Genomic DNA, 22,397 nt, shown 5'->3' on the forward strand with positions numbered 1-22,397 from the left:
TGTTTGGGTAAATGATCATTCTGTCTGTGGTGAGCACGTGTTTACTGAGTGTCTGAATGGAGCTCAGCATGGTGAGAGACCTAATAAAAAGTCACTGTATCTCATCCATGTTATGGATTGGCTTTGTTATGTTATCTTTCTTTTAGAAGTGTAGCTTTTATAAAAGAGGTTGAGCTCATGTCTCAACCATATTTTCTGGAGTACTAAGTCTGCTGGTCCAAAGTTGATTTTTAAGTGCAAAACCATTTCTTGGTCAGTTAGGGTCTGATTTCTAGTGTTGCTTCGTTGGTTTGGTAGGTGCTTTGGTTTTGTCTCCTTTTCTCCTAATAATTCTTAGTCAGTTTTCCAGATAATAATAATAATAATAAAATAAGCCTCTCCAGAATCCAAAATGAATCTCTTTGGTTTTTAAAAAGAAAAATCTCTTAACTAAATGAGATGTCAAGCTAAAGGGAATTTAAGGAGAGTTTAAGGGAACTTTTTGGGGAAAAAAAACAATGTAAGGATGCTTATGTTGATGGTGGTCATTTGTTTCTCGGGTTCTGGTGTTCTCCTAAATTCATGTAGTAATAATAACAATAGTGAATATGAATAATAATTATTACTGCTATTATTATCATCATGTTGCAGAAGAAAACTTTTTACATATATTCCCTTACAAGTTAGATGAAAAATCCCAAATCTTAAACTTTGTATTTGTTTTTTGGTTAAGAACCAGTGTTAACTCTCATTATTAACAGTGCTAGGAAAGGATCCGTCCTTGAAGATTTGTGTGCATTGTTGTTGGATAGGACTCAAGGAAAAACACACTTCAGAAAAGACACCCTTGCAGATTGTCAAGTAAGTAAGCAGTGGTGCTTGGGGTTTACATGCAGTGGGGGACAGAGAGGGAGGGATGGAGAGAATTTGATGAGATGGAGCTGGCTGCCTGTGGAGTGGTGAATGGTTCTAACATGGTATGCAGAAAAACTGGAATGAGAGGTGTTTTGTAGTATAGTTTCTTTTTTCTTTTTTATGGTAGGCATAGCTATATGTTTACTTCCTTGTTCACTTTGGGGGGTATAGCCAGACAGAATTAAGAAGTATATTCAACTATCCTTAAAAATCTACTGCGGCCACAGTTTTTGTGTCTGGATTGCCAGGTAGAAAAGAGCTGAAGGACCCTAGTTCTCAGTGTTCCATTTCTTTTTTGGAATGGTGAGAAACCAGTCTTTTTTTTTTTTTTTTTTGTAAGCTTTTGTTTATTTGAGAGAGAGAGAGAGCAGGAGAGCACAAGCAGGGGGGAGCGGCAGATGGACAGGGAGAAGCAGACTCCCTGCTGAGCAGGGAGCCCAAAGCGGGGTTCCATCCCAGCCCAAGGCAGATGCTTAACCAACTGAGCCGCCCAGGCGCCCCGAAACCAGTCTCTTAATAGTGAAACTGAACCATGTTCTTCCTTTGAGAATGACCTTGAGGCAATCTGATATTTTGTGGAATTTTATTCAGAGTGGAAATACATTTTTTTGGGGCTACCATCCCTGTTTTGTTTTTAACACGAGTTCCATTTGAAATTTCCAGAAGTCACTTCTTTATCTGTTTCATTAAGAACAAATGTTTTTCAGAGTGTATTTTGTTAGTGTTCTGGGAAATTACATGTCATCACTAACCTAGTATTTTAAGAAACCCAAGTGGGAAGAAGTGAGGTGAATTTATTTTTCCTGACCTTGGTCATGGCAAGACTTTTTAAGAAATGACATACTAGTTACTTTAATGGATATTTTGTTTTAAATAAAAACTGAAAAAGCAAAATTGCCCCATGAATTGACAAAGAAAAGCTTATTGTAGTTAACTTCCCCATACACACAAATCATGCTTTTGATTTATTGAACACAAATACCAAACAGTATTTCAGTAGAAGTGTCGTTCTTAATGCTTAACATCCTTAAAATTTATTTTTTAAACATAGCGTAGTAGCCCTTTGGAGCTAATAGGGAACGGGAAAATGAATATTGGAGTAGGTAGCCACTGCCACAGCCAGACACGGGTCTGTGAACTTATTTTCTTTAAGGAAATTCATGATATGTTAGGAAAGCCCACTCTGTACAGATGGGGAAACTAAGGCCTTGGCCAGAGCTGCACAGACTCCAGTGACCTAGTACTTCATTATGCTTCTTAAAATGAAAGTGTTGGGCAGAAACAGTGGTTACAAAGGAGGCCAGCGCGTCCAACCAGCCACCCCCTGCCCTGTTGCCCGGCCACCCCCTTAGTTTGAATTCTAGTACCACTGAGCAGTGCGAACGGTATGCTACTGTGCCCACTCCACTCACGGAGTTTGCAACTCAGGATGCTCTCAACTCAAAATTGTTTGCATCCTGAAGCTTTTGTTATGATCTTTGGGTAGGGGGCTGTTCCTTGGTTAAGAAATGCTGGTGATCAAGACATTTCTCTAGCAATGTGTGTGTGGCTCTCTGCCTTCTCTCAAGCCACTGTGCTTTAGGTTCACGTTTTGAAAAAAATTTTTAAGGCACATAATCACCTTTGCCACCTGGATTAGTCCAAAGACTTTTTTCCCTGACTCTCACTGAGATTGGTAGCTTCAAATCTGGGAGCGACAGATGTGATTAGATAAGAGTCCTTTTTAAATGAGACATAGACAGACACAGAGCTTCCAAGATGTTGGTGTTTCTGCATTACTTAAATGCTATCTCGGTTTTCCCTTTTTAATAAAACAGAGTAAAAAGTTGGAAGTATTTTGAAGGCAAAAGTGTTTTACATATTCCTGGAATGCGAACTCGGTTGTAAGAGTGGCTGGGTGTATTCATTCTCCTTTTGGTTCTTTGTATTGACCATACGGTGGTATTGGGCCAACATGCAGTTCATTTGACCTTTCATTTGTGGGCTATTTGAGTGATGGATATGAAATAATAAGGGAAACCCCTAAGAAAGAACTTTTAAAGGTTATCTTCTTTGTTTTTAGTCACTGAAGTTCATTTTCTCTCCCCTTGAGTAGTTGTGGTCCTTTTCCGAAGAGGTTGTGAGTAACACATTTTCAAAGCTCAGAATACATTTTACGAACTCTGTTGTTACCTTCTAGGAGAAGGTTCTCTGGAGAAATTCTCCCTGTCCCTTGCCATGTGAGTCTTTGTTTTTTGATCACGTACTTAAGGAAAATTCTAACAAATGTTTATTGACTGCAGGCTGCCCCCTTAGCTCCGGTGCTAGAGAATATTTTTGTTATGTTTAAAGGTTACGGTGTGGAGAGGGTGATAAGGAATCTGCAGTACCTGCGGTGATACTGTTAGTTAGAACTGGTAGGAGTCCAGGAAGTACAGTCCTTCCGACTGAGGTGTGGTAAAGAGATGCTTTGGAGGAGTGAGGGAATGGTGTCAGCATGGGCAGATGATGCAGATGAATGAGATGTGGGGAGTGTTTGGTGATTCTCAGGCAATCTGGGTGCTTGGAGTATCGGAGCAGGATCTGCCTGAGACCAAATCTTAGATCGCTTTAGGCAATCTTAGATGCTTTAATAACCCTGGAGAGCTCAGTACTTGGTAAATCTGTGGGTGTTGGATTCCATAGGGTTAGGGGAGAAAGCAGCGGACAAGAAACCAGGTAGGGGATGATTATGGTGTGGTCATTTTGAGTGAGAAACAATGAGGAGCTGAAATGAGATGGGAAGTACCCAGATCATGGGCACTGGGAACCACTGCAGAGTATGGTATGGGGCTGTGATTTAGGGGTGGGAGGGGAGTAGACTTTGGTTTCAGTCTTGGCAAGGGAAGTCTGAGGAGAGCATCCAGCTTGACAGGTAGAAAGGTGAGTTTGAGTATTGGCTTACTATGTTTTTAGTGCTACCCCATTATTTGATAAAGCATAGATTTTTTTTATTTTATTCCTTCTCTTTTAGATAGTAGATATTCCTTAGTGCCTTATCATCATAACCAGAACATTCTACTTCTGCTTTTATTTCTGTATTTATTTGTTTTTTGGATTCTGTATGTAAGTGAAGTCATACGGTATTTGTCTTTTGGTCTTACTTATTTCACTTTGCTTTGGTCCATACGTGTTGTTGCAGATGGCAAGATCTCATTCTTTTCTATGGCTGAGTAGTATTCCATTGTATATCTACACCACTTCTTTATCCATTCATCTATGGGTGGACACTTGGGTTGCTTCCCTATCTTGGCTATTGTAAATAATGCAATAAACATAGGGTGCATATATCTTTTCAAATTAGTGTTTTCATTTCGTTTGAGTAAGTGTCCAGTACAGGAGTTACTGTATCATATGGTATTTCTATTTTTAATTTTTAAAAAAGATTTATTTATTTATTAGAGCACACACGCACGCATGGGGGGGGCGGCTAGAGGAAGAGGACCTTGCGTGGGCTTTGATCTCATGACCCTGAGATCATGACCTGAGTTAGAGGAGGAGTTGGGACGCTTAACCGACTGAACCATGCAGGCGCCACTCTATTTTTAATTTTTTAAGGAAATTCCATACTGTTTTCTACAGTTTGGCTGCGCCAATTAACACTGCCACCAACAGTGCACAAGGGTTCCTTTTTCTCTACGTCTTTGCCAACACTTGTTATTTCTTGTCTTTTTGACACTAGCCATTCTGACAGGTATGGGGTGATATGTTATTGTGGTTTTGATTTGCATTTCCCTGATGATGAGTGATATTGAGCATGAGTCTGTTGGCCATTTATAGGCTGTTTTGGGAAAAATGTCTATTCAGTCCTCCATTTTTTGATCATATTATTTTTCTAGTGTAAAGTTTTATAAGCTCTTTATATATTTTGGATACTAATTCCTTTTTGGATATATCGTTTGCAAATATCTTCTCCCATTCAGTAGATTGCCTTTGGTTTTGTTGATGATTTTTTTCGCTGTGCAATAACGAGGACATTCTGAATGTAACTTTTTAAACACTTAAGTAACTCTTATTTTAAATAGCATTGATAGAAGTCCTCGTTTTCCTATTAAAAAAGAACATTTTCGTTTTTATTTACCTAACTACTTTCATAGTATTACCCAGATAAGAAAATACATTTGGTCATGGCATTGCAAGTTTTTTATTTATTTTTTTAATAGTGGTATTTTTTTTTAAACTAGAAAAGTGAATTTAATATGGAGTTGACATTGGTGGTTAGTTTACAAACAAAACGAGGATTAACTTCTCATTTTAGTCAGTAAATATCAGAGAGATCTAGTGTTCCTTCAGAAAGCTATGGTGTAAAAAAGTAGAATGTAAATAATTAACAGCTTAAAAAAGCTCCTGGTTATATGTAGAGAATCTTTTAGTTTAGAAAAGGGATTATCATATTAAGTAGTGTGAAGTATTGTATGGAGATGATGAGAGCCATATTTCAGTGGACTTCTGTGTCAGGAGATGAAATGATAGGAAAGTAAGCCCTTAGGACTTTATCATGCACTTTGGAGGAGGATTTAGCAGTTATACCAGTGACCTGGGATTTGTGAGGGAAGCAGGAATTAGTGTTAACTCTGGGCTTCGCCTGATACACTGACACTCTGTGGATTGGAGCTGGTGACATCTGGAGGTTGGAAGTAGAGCAAGATGACTCTGAGTCCAGAGTCTTGTATTTCAGTTCCCCAAAGCACTGAAGGTGAAGTGGGTTGAGATGGGTCACGGAGATCTTAACTGTGACCATGAGAGAAGTCAGATTGACACAATGAACACATTCAAAAAGTAGCAAGTAGTCATTGTCAATGAAAATACTTTTCATATATTTCATTGTTGTTGAGATGGGCCTGTTTTTTATAATAACTCTTTTCATGCTTGTACTCGAACTTCTGTTGCAGGTGGGAGAGATAAAAATGGCATAGCTTCTTATATTTTCTGCCAGCCCTGAAACTGCTTTGGAGTGTACCTGGTTAACAGGGAACATTTTCCAGGTCCTTCTGTAGAGAAAGCTGTAGTGCAACTCCTCAAGTGCTCAGGGTGCCCGGGGTGGCTTATAAACTCAGGTGCCTATGATAGAAAAGAAGGCATGATACACATTGTTGTAAGAAACAATAGAAAACAAGGGAAGCTGGGAACGATAGTGAGTTGAGAGCTTCTGCCTCACCAGGAGAGGCCAGCAGGCCCTTAGCTGCAGCCAACTGTTTCCCCGTGTTTTTATTTGTTGGGGCAGCAATTAAAAAAAAAAAAAAAAAAAAAAAAAAAAACACTTCTGTGGCTAGAAGTTGATAAGCCAGTAGCTGCTTTGCAGCATGTGGACTGCAGAAATCTAACAGAAAGGTATTCAAAAGTGACTCTTGACTATGACTAAAAATCCCCCATTGATAGGAATTCGTACATTTTAACCAAACCATGATTCCATTTTGATATGTGTAATTGACTCAGTACCTATATGGAAATATTCTGAAGTTTTTTTTTTAAATTAAAGAAATATTTGTGATAAGAATCAAGAAACAAAGATCATAATCATCTAAGATTACACATGAAACCTGCCCACTGAGATGCATGAATCTCACAATGGTTGTTTATAAAAAGGCTGCCTACTGCCAGTGGTACTCATCTGCTGGTTATCTCCTCAGCCTCCAGACTCTATTTCCCCAGCAGTAAAAATGAGACTTTTCCTTTGAGAAATTCACTTTCTCTGGTTCTTGTCCCTGGGCCTATCACAGTGCCCACTCTGCCTCTAATATCAGGGTCCAGCCATAATTGACCAGCATGTCTATTCCACTGGCCACAGGTTGGGATGGAAAATGAGCCAGTATGACCCAATGAGAGCCAAGTCCCAGGTTTCTGAAGAAATTCTCTGGAGGACTGGCTGTGAATATTTAAGGTCTAGAAGTGCTTCTTTCATTTTGCTACCACAAAAGAAGAGCTCACAGCTTCCTTTGAGTTGAAACTAATACCGTGGAAGGTGGCTGCAAAAATGGTATAAAGCCAGCTTTAGTTACATCAGCTTAGGCCCTCTGTCAGCCCTTAAATTAAGCCATACCCACAACTTTGAACGTTTAGGTCTATTAGCCAGTAAATCTCTTTTTATTCCAGGAGTCCAATTTTAGTTGTATTTTTTTGGTCACCTACAAATTAAACAATTCTGATCCATTGAGTTTACCTAGAAGATTAATCCAGAAATCTAGAAAACACCCTTATACTAAGTTTTGTTTCTACTTGATGATGTTAGTAAAGTATATGCCATTAGCTTTCTATTCTGTCCTTAACCCCATTGCTGCTATTTATATCTTTTGACTCTGGACAAGAAGAAGAAGAAGAAAAAAAAGTATCTTTATTAATACAAAAAAATAACTGACATCAGGTCATCCCCCCAGAGTGATAGGAGGTTTCCTTTTGGGTAAACCACACTGTGAGGTTTGCGTGGGGAGGGGTTGGGAGAGAACTGGTATGGTGTGGTTGGTCTTCAACGGTAAAGAGCTCTTACTGCCTTTTGCTCACCAGTTCTCTGCAAAATACCAATGGCATGCAAATTATCTTTTCATGACAGGACATCCCCACAGAAGAACCACTTTAACAACATGTGGCTTTCCTTTCCCCTATGTCACTTTTTAAAATACTTACAACTGTTTCATAGCATTGCTTCTACAAATATGATTAAGTGTTATTTTACTTTCTCAGAGATAAATATATATTATAAAACTGTACTATAAACTAGCTACAGAAATTAGTCCATAACATAATTAAAAAAAATAGTGCTGTTAATCTCAGGGAAGTTTCTGGATTGGTCCACTGTTGCCATTGCTCTACTATATTTTTTGTTGTAGTTCTGGACCTGATATGCAGTAACTGTTAATCAGTTGTTGCTTTACAGTATTCTTACCTGGCTTGCATGTTGCTTCCTGAAAAATCTTGATTTCTACATTACCCATCTGCTTTAGCACAGTGGTTACAAAGACATTATTTGGTGCTCCTCATTTTCTTTATAACTTTCATTTTCTCCCGGGGTGGGGAGGGGGCATGTAAAACACCAGTATTTACTCATTTGTCCTGGCCAGTGGGAATTGTGAAGAATAAGCACAGCCAATTTCTTCTGCAGATGTATTTAACCAAACATATATGGCAAGCTTAGTTTTGCCAAGCATATTTGTCATAGGTTGGTGATTTGTTTCTTTTTGAGAGAGGATAATTTGACCCAGAATTGGGAGCAGGGAGTTTTTACGAGGGTGGAAGGTGGACACAGAGAGTAAATACCTTCCCAGCTCTTCCTCAATTTAAGGTGTATTTTCCGAGTTTTCCCTAAAATCTGATGAGGTCCCAGAGCATATGAAGTACTTATTTTGGAAAGTCTGTGGCAAATAAAAATTTTGAATACACTAGGTAACTGTCTTCCTTCCTTTATGCATAATTAGCCTATTAAAGAGACCACCCATGTCATGACTATGAAGAATATTGGCATTATTTTTTCCAACCTTGATTTTTTTTTAAGTTTTTTTTTTTTTTAAGGATTTTGTTTATGTATTTGAGAAAAAGAGAGAAAGCACAAGCAGGGTGAGGGGCAGGTGGAGAGAGAGAAGCAGACTCCCCACTGAGCAGGGAGCCAGATGTGGGGCTCGATCCCAGGACCCTGGGATCCTGAAGGCAGATGCCTAACCAATTGAGCCACCCAGGTGCCCCACCTACCTTGATTTTTAAGAAAGAAAAACTGAACATTATTGAAAATAATTTCTTTACTATATATTATTATTATATATATATATGTAGTAAGGGAAAAAAGTATATGCACATGACTTACAAATAGTTTGAGAAGAACATTTGGAAGATGGCCTAGATATCTTCTAGCCAGTTAATAGCAGAGAAATAGTTTTGATAACTCACAAGCCAGCAACCATATCCCATATCTGCACATTTTAAGTTCATCTGCTTTTTCAGAAAATGTGATATGTAGATTTTCACTTTATGTGTAATTTTTCACTCATAATTGTAAATCCTAGATTTTCCTTTTTTTCAAGTCCTCTTGCTTTCTAAGAAGACTCCTTCCTCTGCCCCTAGGTGTATGTATGTACACACAGTGTATGTGTGTATGTTTTTGTCTTTGTTCCAGTCAGCGTGTTTTTTTCCCAGTGCCATTGAACAGGGGAAGTTGCCGGCAACGCTTCCCAATATCCAGCTTCCTTCAATAGAGTCCACTTAAAAATATTTTAACACCAGAGCTCCAGGCTCATTTAGTGGCTTAATAAGTCTCCATATAAAACATAAAAAACCACATAACTTAATCCTTGTATTTAGAGAAGGAAGACACCCCAGTGAATTGCCTTGATTGCTTCCTATTTTCTTTATGCTATTTAAATTTCTACATTAACTGACCAGGCTAGTGATTTAAATCTTCTGCTTCGAAGGAATAAAATGGAGTAATGCATGTGTTACTTTTTTCTCTGATGTTATAAAAAAGCAGGAAAACTTATATTTTGTTTTTATTATTATACTAAATTGGATTGTAATGCCTAGAGATTATACTTATTAGCATGGACATGTTTCTTATTTAGTCTTATGTAACTGAAGACTGCAATATGTGTACATGGATTTTGTTTGAAAGGAGGTGGGAATTCACAGAGTGTCTGTGCTTTCATGCATTGTATTTCCTCTTTTGGTTTTGGAAGTTTCTGAGTCATGCTGAGTTTTTAATGGGATGTGCAGTTTCTTACATAAGATTTCTCTAAATGGCTGGCACAGAAAGAAATAAATAATAGGATCTAGGCATACGTTTGCAGCTGACAGTAGCAGAGTGAATTCTTTTACATAGAGCAAAATTTCTTTAGACTGGCAGCTGTAATGAGCTTCTGTTTGGCTCTGCGTATAGGGAATTCTGGCAATGTGGTAAGGTACAAAACAGACAAAAAACACAAACATGATGCTGAATATATTGCGGCTAGATTTCTTCTTGACCGAAATGGAATTCCTTCTAGACTTAAGGTGGGACTTGAAGATTTTCCTCGTGATAGCAGTATAGAAAATGATCAACAGAAAAAACACAATCCAGAAGATGCCCACAAAGATGTAGTTTGATGCTTTGTGCCACTTAAGTCCCAGTTCATTTTTAAGTTTCACACATTTTATATGTGTCACCTTCCCGTTAGTAGCCTTCTGGTTGGTCAGGATAATGTTGGGGACAGCCAGAAGGAGCATGAGCATCCAGACCACCACTGACAGGAGTTTGCTGTAATTTACTGAATGGATGAAAGAAGTCGAAAGAGGCTTTACAATTTTATAGTATCTGTCAAAGCTGATGAGCCCAAAGAACACGATGCTGACATACATATTGACATAGAAGAGCACAGCAGACACCCTGCACACAAACACATTGATCTGCCAGGGCCCTAGCCCTGAATCGGCAAGGATCTTAAAGGGAAAGGTCAGGCTCATCAGAAAGTCAGCAACGACAATGTTCTTGAGATAGACGATGAAACTCTTGGAGCTGGCCACGTAGAAGAATATCCATCCAGATACACCATTGAGCAGGGTCCCTGCGATGAAGACCACAAAGTACAGCACAGGAATGATCTGCTGAGTGATGAGGATGTTCCGGGAGCAGGACTCCTCTGGAGGCTGTGTGGTGGTGGAATTGATCATTTTGTAACTTTGGGAGGTGGAGGCCTGGGAAGCAAAGTCAAGTAGTCACTCAAAGAGCACTTATGGTGTCTAATAAAGAATTAAAAAAATTTTTTTTTAAAGATTTTATTTATTTATTTGACAGAGAGATATAGCGAGAGAGGGAACATAAGCAGGGGGAGTGGGAGAGGGAGAAGCAGTCTTCCTGCCAAGCAGGGAGCCCGATGCAGGGCTGATCCCAGGACCCTGGGATCACGACCCGAGCGGAAGGCAGACGCTTAAATGACTGAGTCACCCAGGTGCCCCGAAAGTACGCTTTAAATATCGTCTCAAAAAGTAACAAAACTGTAAAAACAAAATGTTTCATTTATTCAGAACTCTGTTTAATGTATTAACCTTTATATTGACCTTTTTAAAAGCCTATCTTACATATGTTTTGGACATAGGATAGTGTCCTATAAAAATACACATCCAAATGTAGCTGGTATGGGATTATGACTATCTTCCAAAATGGAGTTATTCTTTTTTTTTTCCCATTAAAAAACTGATTTGCATTATTTTTATAAAGTAGAAAATGACTACAAATGATAAATGTACCTTAAAAATTCCAGAAAATTGCAAAGTATTTTCTAGGTCTACTCTGATATGGTAGCCACCAACCATTTGTGGCTATAGAGCACATAATGTGGCCTGTCCAGATTGAGATGTGATGTAAGTGTAAAATGCACACTGAACTTCAGACTTAGTACCCCCCCAAAAAATGTAAAATATTTTTATTTTACATTTATTTATTTATTTATTTATTTATTTATTAATTAAGATTTTAGTCATTTGATAGATTGAGAGTGTGAATGCACAAGCAGGGGGAGCAGCAGGTAGAGGGAGAGGGAGAAGCAGACTCTCCAGTGAGCAATGAGCCCAGTGGATGTGGGGCTTGATTCCAGGATCCTGGGATCATGACCCGAGCCAAAGGCAGACACTTAATCAACTAAACCACCCAGGTGCCCCATACCTCAGTATTTTTAATATTGATTACTTATCGAAATGTTTTAGAAATATTTCATTAAATAAAATATATTATTTTCATGTAATTTTACTTTTTTAAGAATATGGCTACTAGAAAATTTAAAATTACATACATTATTTTGCATCACATTTTTATTGGCCAACAGTGTCCTAAGTATTACCCAAAACCTTCTTTTGTTAGGGAATCCTGTATATTCTTCTCTGATGTCAGACATACTGATTTTAGAGCACAGGGAAGATTAGAACTTCTTTGAAAGATTATTTGATACATCAAAGCAAATGTTCACTGTCCATCTTTTATGTAATATCAGCATCCTGCTTGAAACCCTTCAGTGGTCATTCCTTGGCCTCGGGATAAAGTCCTAACTCTTTAATGCTAACCTGACAAAGTCCCTTCTTGATCTGATGATCCCTGCTTCCTTAATCCTCAGCGATGAGTTCCTGAACCCATCTGTCCCTTCGTAGGTTCCATGATTTATCTTACCTTTGACCTTTGCACAAGCTTTGATTTGTGTGGAAGACCTTTTTGCTACCTTCTTGGCTCATTAACTTCTCTTCATCATTGAGGCTCAGGTTGGATATCACTTCCTAGAAAACTTGACCCTCCTACCCTTTAGTTGGAGTGGGTTGGGTGTGAGGTCCTTTTGTATGTGTGCCCCTGGTTCTGTGCCTTTCTCCTGTCTCAACACTCATCTCTCCATCCATTTGTTTTTGTTTTCCTGTGGTAAGCCCCTTCATAGATCATGTCATTTTTTTTTACCATTGTATTCCTAGCATTATATTTAGGACATGAGATAGTTAAAATATTTGTGAAATAAAAAGGACATGCATTCTGGGAATTCAAGACATGAATTGTTGCTCTTAAGAAATTTACAGGTAGTCAGGGGTCATGGGAAAGAATGATTATAGAGGATAATGGTTCTTTTGAGATCAGAGAATGTGTCTTGTTCATGTTTGTATTCTGGCGCCAAGCACGGTGTTTATAAACAATGAGTGAACGGCTATGTTAGTAAAATGACGAAAGTGTGAGGAAGTTAAGTTTGGAAATGTGGAATATGAAATTCATTCACATTCCAAATAAAACAATCGTATGTGCAAACTTGGTATGCTACTTCCTATACAAGAATACCTTGCTTCTGTGTATTCTTCTTCATACATACCATATGGTAACACTGGAAATACTTCTAGCCATTTGATTATGCCATTCCTTGCACTTCCTTTGGAAGGAAATCTTACTTCTTGCACACTTGGCTCTGGTCATAATATTTTGTAGTCATTTGCGTTTCTGTAAGTCTATATAATCTGTTTCAAATTTAGATAGTAAGCCAAGGGGCTACATTTTCTATTTTTAAATGTCCACTATGGCAAAGAGTGTGTCTACTAAATAATTTGTCTTCTTTCCTGATAGCCTGATGTCATGGGTCCAGAGAACTGTGTTCTCAGAATCCTGAAAGTGTTGAGAATCTGAGCATACATGCCCTTGTGATGTGCATTATTGCCTTCTTGCTCCCATCTCTCTCTTTGAGGTTGATGGAGGTGGTGACTGATCCAGGTAAACTTCTAGAGCAGAAGAGCCTTGTGAAATGGAGTGAATACTCAAGGCTTGCTTGGGTCTTTCCCCTCAATCACCTTCTTGCTAATTTGACCTGTTTTGAAACAATCACGGGTAAGAGTCTCTGTTTTAGGATAGAAAGGTTTGATACATGCTGGTTGGGAAAAGAGCAGGGTATCACTGTTGCTTGTGTTATTTGGTTAGATACAGTAGAGACAAAGGGACACTCTACTTGAGGAATGAGCTAAAAGTAAGCCCAAGACAATTCTGGCAGTAATTTTTAAGTTCTTAAATACTTCTTTTCTTGAACAGTGGTGTTTATGGTAGGGCATTGTGTCCTCTAGGTACATGTTTTACTGTACTTGGTCTTGGTGTCTCAGAGTGTGGCAGCCTTTTATACAGTGATAAATTGAGAGATGTGTGAAAACAGAGCTATCTTGAGACATCTATGGAAAGTGAGGGCAATTGTATATTGAGACCAAAATGTAGGAATATGTGTTCGATGAAAAACAGGACAAGATCCTAACAGAGACCTGTTTGTATCACTTTGACCTTGTAACATCTGCCCAGGCTCCTCTCCTTATCTTTAGTGTAGAGATGATTTAATGTCCTGATGAAGGGTCCTAACCGAAACTTCAAATCATTTCATAAATGGAGGAAATAGTCACATATTGATGCTGGTTTTATATAATGATGCAAAAATAAGAAACAAGTGAATCAGAAAGAAAACAAAGAATGTCTTCGTGTGATCCAACTACTCTCCCTTTTCTGTCCCAGGCTCTTGGTTGGTTCACTCTTTCTAAGCAGCTTGTCCCAGCCTGTTAAAGATGAGAGATAGGCAAAGGAAGAAAAACAAAGGGGGAAAAGATCTTTGGATGACAGTCAGCCAAAAAGTGGATGCTCTGGTGAGCCAGTTTGTGGAGGTGTAGCCAGCTCTGACCATGTAGGTTTATCTTGAATTTTTGAGTTTATCTTGAATTTCTGTAGTGAAAGCTTCAGGAAAGTAAACAATGCTTCCTAAGTTCTTGAGACTACCTTGAAGAAAGATTTCTATATGTGGCAGAACTTTTTAAAAAGGGGCACTTAAGAGTATGTCTTTAGCTTCTTGTAGGTGGGGCTCCTCCTTATCCCACAAATCAGGTAAAAGACAATGAAATGGCATGGAATATTTTAATTTATTCCATCACTTGGGTCTTTTGGTAACATAATTAAAGAACATGGCAGGATGGGATTCATGAGACCAAAAGATAGCTATTAAAGTCTAATAGGAACACATAAATTGCTTTCTCTCAGTCTTTCTGCACAGCTAGAACTGTGGCTAAATGCCACAGATTCATTCTAATTTAAAGTGAGTGCTCTTATTCCTTAGCACAATATAAAGTCAGGATTGTGGCACTTTTAAGTGCTTTCAAAGTGTAGAGAATTACATATAACCTCTGGGTGCTCTCTGTAGGCAGAATTTAGCTGATACAGGCCATACAAAGCAATGGTCACTCCAGAAACATTCAGCTTAATAAAAACATGCTTAGTCAGCCTGAGGCTCAGTACTCATCTTTTGTGTAAGTATACACACTGACCTCTATTTCTCTTACATATGGACCATCTTCTTCCACCATTCTGAGTGTCTTAATTCTACTTTCTCTGGAGAAGAGGAAGTATTCATTCATAAATTTCATAAAATTAATGAAGCTCTTGATGATACTAGAGAGTCTTTTTAATTACCTTAATTTTTTTTTCTTTTTTTGCTAGAAGGTTTCGTTTCAGTGAAACAATTTAGTCCAGTGTGTGCTTGTCATCTTGAAGTGGCCATAGTGTTCCTTCACTAATGATCCTGTATTGTAGGAGAAAAATGAAGAATTAAGTGAAGACCAGAATGTTCTTATTGTCCAAGTAATATATGGTAGCAATGTATTTTTAGAATTTAGCTTGCATAATTATGAAATATTACAACATGTACCTTTGTTGTTTTACTGTATTGGTCTTGGTTGTCAGTGTTGATGATTATTGATTTGGTATGAACTCTTTTTTTAAGATTTTATTTGAGTGAGTGAGAGCAGGAGCTGGGGGAAGGGGCAGGGGGAGAAGAAAAAACAGCTTCTTGCTGAGCATGGAGCCCGACAATGCCAGGCTCCAACGATGCCAGGCTCCGGCTCAGGGCTCGACCATGCGGGGCTTGATCCCAGGACCCTGGGATCATGACCTGAGCCGAAAGCAGATGCTTAATTGACTGAGCCACCCAGGCAGCCCTGGTATGAGCACTTGAGGGAACCTTACACTCTATGGAGTGTTGGATGGGAAGTGTTCGTAATTACTGGTTTATTTTTTCCCCCATGGGATATGGATGCTCAAATCAGTTCATTAAATTACTGAAGTTGATTGATTATATTAGAAAATCAAGGAAGTGTTTTTGTTTTAGTTTTTTTTTTCTTTTTTTTAAAACCTTTGCACTTTTGATATTTTTGGCCAGGTAATTATTTGTTGTGGAGGACTGCTTTTTCTGCATCGTAGGATGTTTAACAGCATCCTTGGTTTCTATCTACTAGATGCCAGTAGCACCTGTTCCTCCTGCCCGTTGTGACAACAATGTTATCAGACATTGCCAAGTGTCCTCTTGGAGGCCCAGTCTGCCCTGGCTGAGAGCCACCAGTCTGAGACTGATGTGTGGATTTTGCAGACAGAACTCCTGAGAGCCATATTGTCTGATAGGAAGAGCATGAATTTGGCAGAATGGTGGTTAGATTTGGTTCAGCCTTGGTCTATGTTGTCACCTTTCTGAATTCTTTGAACCAGTACTTCTCAGACTTTAATGTGCAGATCACATTAGGAGATCATGCTAACGGGAAGACTCAGATTCTAAGGGTCTGGAGTTGGGTGTGCTGCTGATGCTGCTAGCCCGGTGATCCCTCTTTGGGTAGCGGTTTTTTTCTTTTTCAAGCCCTGAACATAGACATTTAATAAATATTTGGTGAGGAGGGTTAAACATTTGGTTTTCTTTGCTATAATTGGGACTCTAGGTAGGAAATAAGTTGCCCTTAGATAACCCTGAAATCAAAAATCTTTCTTAGAGTTTATCCATTACAGATTTCATCACAATATAGAAATCTACTTGAGGGGGCGCCTGGGTGGCTCAGTTGTTAGGCCTATGCCTTCGGCTCAGGTCATGGTCCCAGGGTCCTGGGATCGAGCCCCATGTTGGGCTCCCTGCTCCGCAGGAGGCCTGCTTCTCCCTCTCCCACTCTCCCTGCTTGTGTTCCCTCTCTCGCTGTCAAAATAAATAAAATCTTAATCTTTTTTTTTTTTCTTCTTCCCCTTTTTGGTGCCAATATGTCATATCCTAGATGGTCTCCAAAGATGTTAGAATGAGTTGAATAGAAAGGGGATTAATGTATAGCTGCTTATTCAGTCTTATAGTCATATTTTGTAATTTTTATGTTAAGTATTTCATAAGATATTTTGTATTTAAAAAAAATTTTTTTTTTTAAGATTTTATTTTTTGACAGAGAGAGAGACAGTGAGAGAGGGAACACAAGCAGGGGGAGTGGGAGAGGGAGAAGCAGGCTTCCCGCTGAGCAGGGAGCCCGATGCGGAGCTCGATCCCAGGACCCTGGGATCATGACCCGAGTCGAAGGCAGACGCCCAACGACTGAGCTACCCAGGCACCCTTAAAAAATATTTTCTATTCAGTAGTATTCTAAAATCTGTCAACAGGCTTCTGGCCTTTCTTATTTCCTGGTCAGTTGGATATTTTAGAACGTCTTCCACCTTGACTCTTGGTCTTGCTTCTCTCCCTAACATTGTGACTCCTTGGTATGGGTAAGCAGTGTCCTCTGCTTCTAGGTCTTAGGTGTGTTTGGTGGTGGCGGGGGGAGTCATTATAAGCATGCTAGTTTATTTTACTGTTTTTTTTTCCTCTGTAACTGACGACTCCTTCCCCGTGCTTCTCAGAAACCCATTTTCTGCTGGGCTCCAGATTCTTATAGTGACCATTCTGACAGCCATCTCATTGTGCTTTTGATTTTTATTTCCCTGATGACCAGTGATGTTGAGCATCTTTTCATGTGACTGTTAGTCATCTGGATGTCTTCTTTGGGGGAAAAAAAAAAGTCTATTCAATCCTCTGCCCATTTTTTAATCACATTATTTTGTTTTGGTGTTGAATTGTGTAAGTTTTATATAATATTAAATACTAACCCTTTTCAGAGATCTCATTTGCAAATATCTTCTCCCATTCAGTATTTACGTTGCCTTTTCATTTTTCTGATGGTTTCTTTTGCTGCACAAAAGCTTTTTATTTTGGTGTAGTCCCAGTAATTTATTGTTGCTTTTGTTTCCCTTGACTAAGGAGATACGTCTAAAAAAATGTTGCTAAGGCTGATGTCCAAGAGATTATGGCCTTTGTTTTCTTTTAGGACTTCAGTGGTTTCAGTTTCACATTTAGGTGTTTATTTTGAGTTTATTTTTGTGTATGGTATAAGAAAGTGGTCTAGTTTCATTTTCCGGCATGTAGCTGTCCAGTTTTCCCAGCACCATTTATTGAAGAGCTTGTTTTTCCCCCACTGTATAGTCTTGCCTCCTTTGTCATAGATTAATTGACCATAGAAGTGTGGGTTTTTTTCCTGAGCTCTCAATTCTGTTCCTTTGATCTGTGTGTCTCTTTTTGTGCCAGGACCATACCATTTTGATTATTCTAGCTTTGTAGTATATCTTGAAATTTGGGATTGTGTTACCTCCAGCTTTGTTTATCTTTCTCAAGATTTCTTTGGCTCTATAGGATCTTTTGAAGTTCCATACAAATTTTAGCATTACTTGTTTTACTTCTGTGAAAAATGCTATTTGTATTTTGATAAGGATTGCATTGAACTGTAGATTGCTTTGGGTAAAATGGACATTTAACAGTATTCTTCCATTCTTTGAGTGTGATACAGCCTTCCATTTGTTTGTGTCATCTTTGATTTCCTTCATCAGTGTTTGGTAGTTTTTAGAGTACAAGCCTTTAACTTCCTCCGTTAATATTCCTCTGTAATTTATTCTTTTTGGTGTAATTGTAAATGAAATTGTTTTCTTAATTTCTCTTTCTGCTACTTTGTTATTAGTGTATAGAAATACAACAGATTTCTGTATATTTTGTACTCTGAAGCTTTACTGAATTCATTTATTATAATTTTTTGGTGAAGTCTTTAGGGTTTTCTGTAGCATCATGTCATCTGCCATTCGTGACAGTTTTACTTCTTCCTTATCAATTTGGATGTCTTTTATTTCTTGTCTGATTGCTCTAACACTTCCAGTACTATGTTGAATGAAAGTGGTGAGAGCAGACATCCTTATCTTGTTCCTGATCTTCGAGTAAGAGCTTTCAGTTTCCCTTCATTGAGTATGATGTTAGTTGTGGGTTTCTGGAATCTTGCCTTTAGGAGTCACTTAGCCAGTGTTGGTTTTTTATTTTTGTTTTTGTTTTTGTTGTTTTTGAAAGGGCAGGTGCAAATGTGTGTGTGAGTTTGCAAGTATGTATGTTCTGTTTTTTATTTAGGTTTTGAAGTTCTGCAAGGTGTGGACACCTTCAGGTTTTCCAGTTAGTCTCCAGGTACCACAGCATGGAGAAACCTCCATTTTCTTTCCCAGTTTCTGAAAGTGTTTAAAAATGAATGTGTTTGGGGGCGCCTGGGTGGCTCAGTCGTTAAGCATCTGCCTTTGGCTCAGGTCAGGATCCCAGGGTCCTGGGATCGAGCCCCACATAGGGCTCCCTGCTCAGTGGGAAGCCTGCTTCTCCCTCTCCTTCTCCCGCTGCTTCTGTTCCCTCTCTCTCTGTCCAATAAATAAATAAAATCTTTAAAAAAAAAAATGAATGTGTTTGTGACTTTTGATTTTGACTCAGCTTTCTGTCTTGTGCATTGATGTGCTGGGAGAGGAATAGAATTGGACCACTCATTACGATGATTAACACAATGACACTAATTAGTAAGTGGTGGAGACTGCTGCTGCTGGAGGAAACCCAGGTCTGCTGTCTATGGTTTGAATGCCACCAAGGACTCCCAGGGTTCTGTGGCCCAAGGAGGGCTTTGCTTGTTCCTGTTTGTCGCCTATAGCCAGTTTTCTCTTGTAGTAGACATGAGGCCTTGATTACATCTGACTTGATCCTCCTAACTCCTGGCCACTATGGCCTGTTGACTTCGCCTTCAGTTAGAGTCTGATAAACATGCTTCAATTTAACTTATAATTGGATGAATGCTGTGGTTACATAGTTCAGATTAAGGAGCTGTGCTAATTATTTGTCACATCGGAAATGTCTGCATGCTCTTCTTAGGCTGAATTGCAGGTATCTGGGAGCTTCTTCCACCAATACATAAGCTCAGCTCTATCTTGACTGCCAGGCCTTTTTCTTGGGCCTCCCTATTTACAGACTAAAACTCATGAGAATCATAAATTTGTGTATTTCTGCTACGAATAGAGCCACGCTTAAATTATGTGTGATAACGGACAGTGGGTTAGTATGGATAATAAACGGATAATGCCCAAATCTAGTTTTTACTATTAATTCTAACCACTTCCCTTAAAATACTTAGAACTGGTAGCAAAGTGCAAGACTGGCACATCTAAGAACTCAGAGGTCTGTCTTCATGTTTTAGTGCATTACGGGAGCTGATAGAGGTAGGGGAGGTGTAGCACAGGTGCCAAACTTTTGGGGCCACGAAAATGGTTACCTATTGCTAGCCTCTATAGCAGGAACTGCGTCTGGCTTGTCAGGATGGATCAGGGAGGATTTTGCATCTATGCTTTTTGTCATGGCCTACGGTTTTTCAGCCTTGGCACTGTTGACTTTTTTTTAAAAATTCCAGCTTTTTGTGGGTGAGCTGTCTTGTGCTTTTTAAGATTTTTAGCTGCATCCCTGGCCTCTATCCACTAGGTGCCAGTAGCACCCCATGATTTATGACAACAAAGGAAGGTGTCCAGACATTTCTAAGTGCTCCTGAGTTGAGAACCAATGGAATAGTCCCTTAATGGTAGGTGTATTTGATAGCATTTGGGTATATGAAGAGAATTTAGTCAGCTCTTTTGCTGTTGCTAAATCTTATCTTTATAATGAGTAACTCAAAGGTAGTAAGTCATTCAAATGCTTAGGTCTCAGAATGTGAAGGTCTCCCTCTTTCTTTACTGCTCTCTTGGACTAATAGGCAGACAGTGCAGTGTAGTGATTCAAAGCATGCATGTTGGATGCAGTGGACCTTGTTTAGAAATATGGCTTAATTACTTAATAGCTCTGGGTTACGAAGTGCCTCTGTGTTTCAGTTTTTACATCTCTAAAATGAGGGGGTAGTTATTGCTGCTTCATAGAGTTCCCCTTTCTGTAAGAATCCAGTACTTGGTACCTGGCAGTATGTGATGCAGAGGGAACAGTGTGGGTTCAGGGAGTGACTCAGCTGATAATGGAATAATCAAATGTCTCTGGGACTTTCAGTCTGCCCGGGACTTCTCCTGGGTCAGGCTCCCCCCACACACTTTCACTTACTTCCCCATGTTTATTTTAGGTTGATGTTCTGCACCGAAATGAGGGCTACAAGCGGCACAGTAGACCCTTGGCTTAGTGCTCTGCACCTCCTCGGGTACCTGGCCCCAAAGTGCTTGTGTCAGGAAGAAAGGCGGAAGGTTATGCTGCCGATGGTCCCTCTGTTCTAGTCACAGGAAGTGGCCCTCAGTGATTGGGAGTAAGAAGTGTGAAGCCCAAAGTGTGTGCCGGGTCTTCCTTAGCAATCCACACAAGCCTGAGTCTTTGATGAAGGTGACATGAAGCTATGAAACTCTAGCCTTCACAGTTCTGGGAACTGATTCCTCTCTGTGCCTGGAATTAGACTGAGCTACTTGGATTCCTGATTTTTTTTCCAGCCTGTTCTGCAGCATTGTTTTTTAATACGTGGTTCTATTCCCTTAGGCCAGGCAAGGAAATGAATCTCTGACCTCCTTTTGCCTCACTGAGATGTTTGCATTTCTCAGTTAGGCATGCATTACTCAGATCTTCAGATCTTGGAGCTAAGGGCGCTAATGCATATCCTTTGCTATGGGGTTGGGAATAGATTTTCATTTCTGGGAAACCCACACTTTTAACTACTTAGCAAATATCAGCCACCTGTATGTTTGTTCAAGATTCAGCTGTACGTAGCCCAAGCAAAAGAATATAAATACTTTGGACTTTAGGTGGGAGTGGGAATGCTGTAAAAAACTGATTCTCATACATAACACTTGAAAACCTAACATTTGATGTACTTCCTCCATGTTGGAAGAATCAGTAACCTTTGATTTTTATAAAATATATTGTGACAATCACTTGAATTAGCCAGTTCTGTAAATGAATTTGTATTCTATTAAACACAACATGTGATAATGAAGCAACTATATTCATTTCAAAATTAGTAGAACTTAAATGTGAAAGATGCCATTTTGTGCATCTTAAAGGTGGTGCTCAGAGTATATGTGAAACGAAAGACCTTTCCTTTTTGTGAGCCCTAGGTCCATAGGTTGGGATCCATTGTTGAATGTATGTGTCCTTTTTAGACCATTCCATTTGTGATTATTTCACTTTTACAGTGGATTTCCGTATGAGTCAGTCAAGTACATTATAAGAAAATCATCTTCTGTCTTGCCATGCTCCATGGGAGCTATTAGATGGCATTTCACTGTTGCCTCAGCTGTAATGTCTGTATGTGAGAAATATGATAATAACCAGGTAATGAGTGTCCCATTGTAGTTTTATGCACATGGCTTGCTTGGACCTGGACTGGTTTGGTTTTACTCCATGCCTTTTTTTTGGCAGCCTACTCTGGACTTCCTTCTAATCTTTATACATTATTGCTTTCCTCTTATATTTTCAGTATCTCTCTCTGCCTAGAAGTGATTTGCTTGCAAGGTATAAACCTACACAAGTCCTTAATAAGACAGGGTAAAAATGCATAGGTCTAAAAGTCATGACAGCTCAATAGCTATAAAGTTGCTCAAGCCTTTTCCGTCTTTAAATAACAAAGGTAAAAACCTTCTTTAGATGGAGAAATACTGATTGCCAGTATCAGTGAGCTCATCTTGTTTCTAAGTATTCCTGCCCACTAAAAGGAACCAGGGCTTCTTGGAGAAATGACTGATTTTAATAAGGCACAGGGAAAGTACAAGGTGAGTTGAGATAAACCATGTGGGCAGAAAGCAAGGAAGTGCTCAGTGCAATGAGGAAATGTAGAAAAAGGACATGGGAGCTGCCTTGGAGGCACTTCTAAATTTGACAGTTTGGATATCAACAAGAATCACTATAAGAGATTAAAGT

The 22,397-nt window shown here is 39.1% G+C and overlaps 2 protein-coding genes across 8 annotated transcripts in view; one reads left to right on the forward strand and one right to left on the reverse strand.

The window, feature by feature from the left end:
* Window positions 1-22,397, forward strand: part of MED12L (mediator complex subunit 12L) — a 316,798-nt gene that overhangs the window by 107,932 nt on the left and 186,469 nt on the right. The window lies entirely within an intron of this gene.
* Window positions 8,625-22,397, reverse strand: part of P2RY14 (purinergic receptor P2Y14) — a 51,178-nt gene continuing 37,405 nt past the window's right edge. For all 4 annotated transcript variants that reach the window (XM_027583933.1, XM_027583932.1, XM_027583931.1 and 1 more), the window contains 2 exons: window positions 14,819-14,927; window positions 8,625-10,563 (listed from right to left, as the gene is read on the reverse strand). In XM_027583933.1, the coding sequence (XP_027439734.1) occupies window positions 9,517-10,539 (1,023 nt within the window). In that variant the 5' untranslated portion in view covers window positions 10,540-10,563; window positions 14,819-14,927 and the 3' untranslated portion in view covers window positions 8,625-9,516. The remainder of the gene's footprint in view (window positions 10,564-14,818; window positions 14,928-22,397) is intronic.

This window comes from Zalophus californianus, chromosome 1 (genome assembly GCF_009762305.2).
Source record: "Zalophus californianus isolate mZalCal1 chromosome 1, mZalCal1.pri.v2, whole genome shotgun sequence".
NCBI lineage: Eukaryota > Metazoa > Chordata > Mammalia > Carnivora > Otariidae > Zalophus > Zalophus californianus.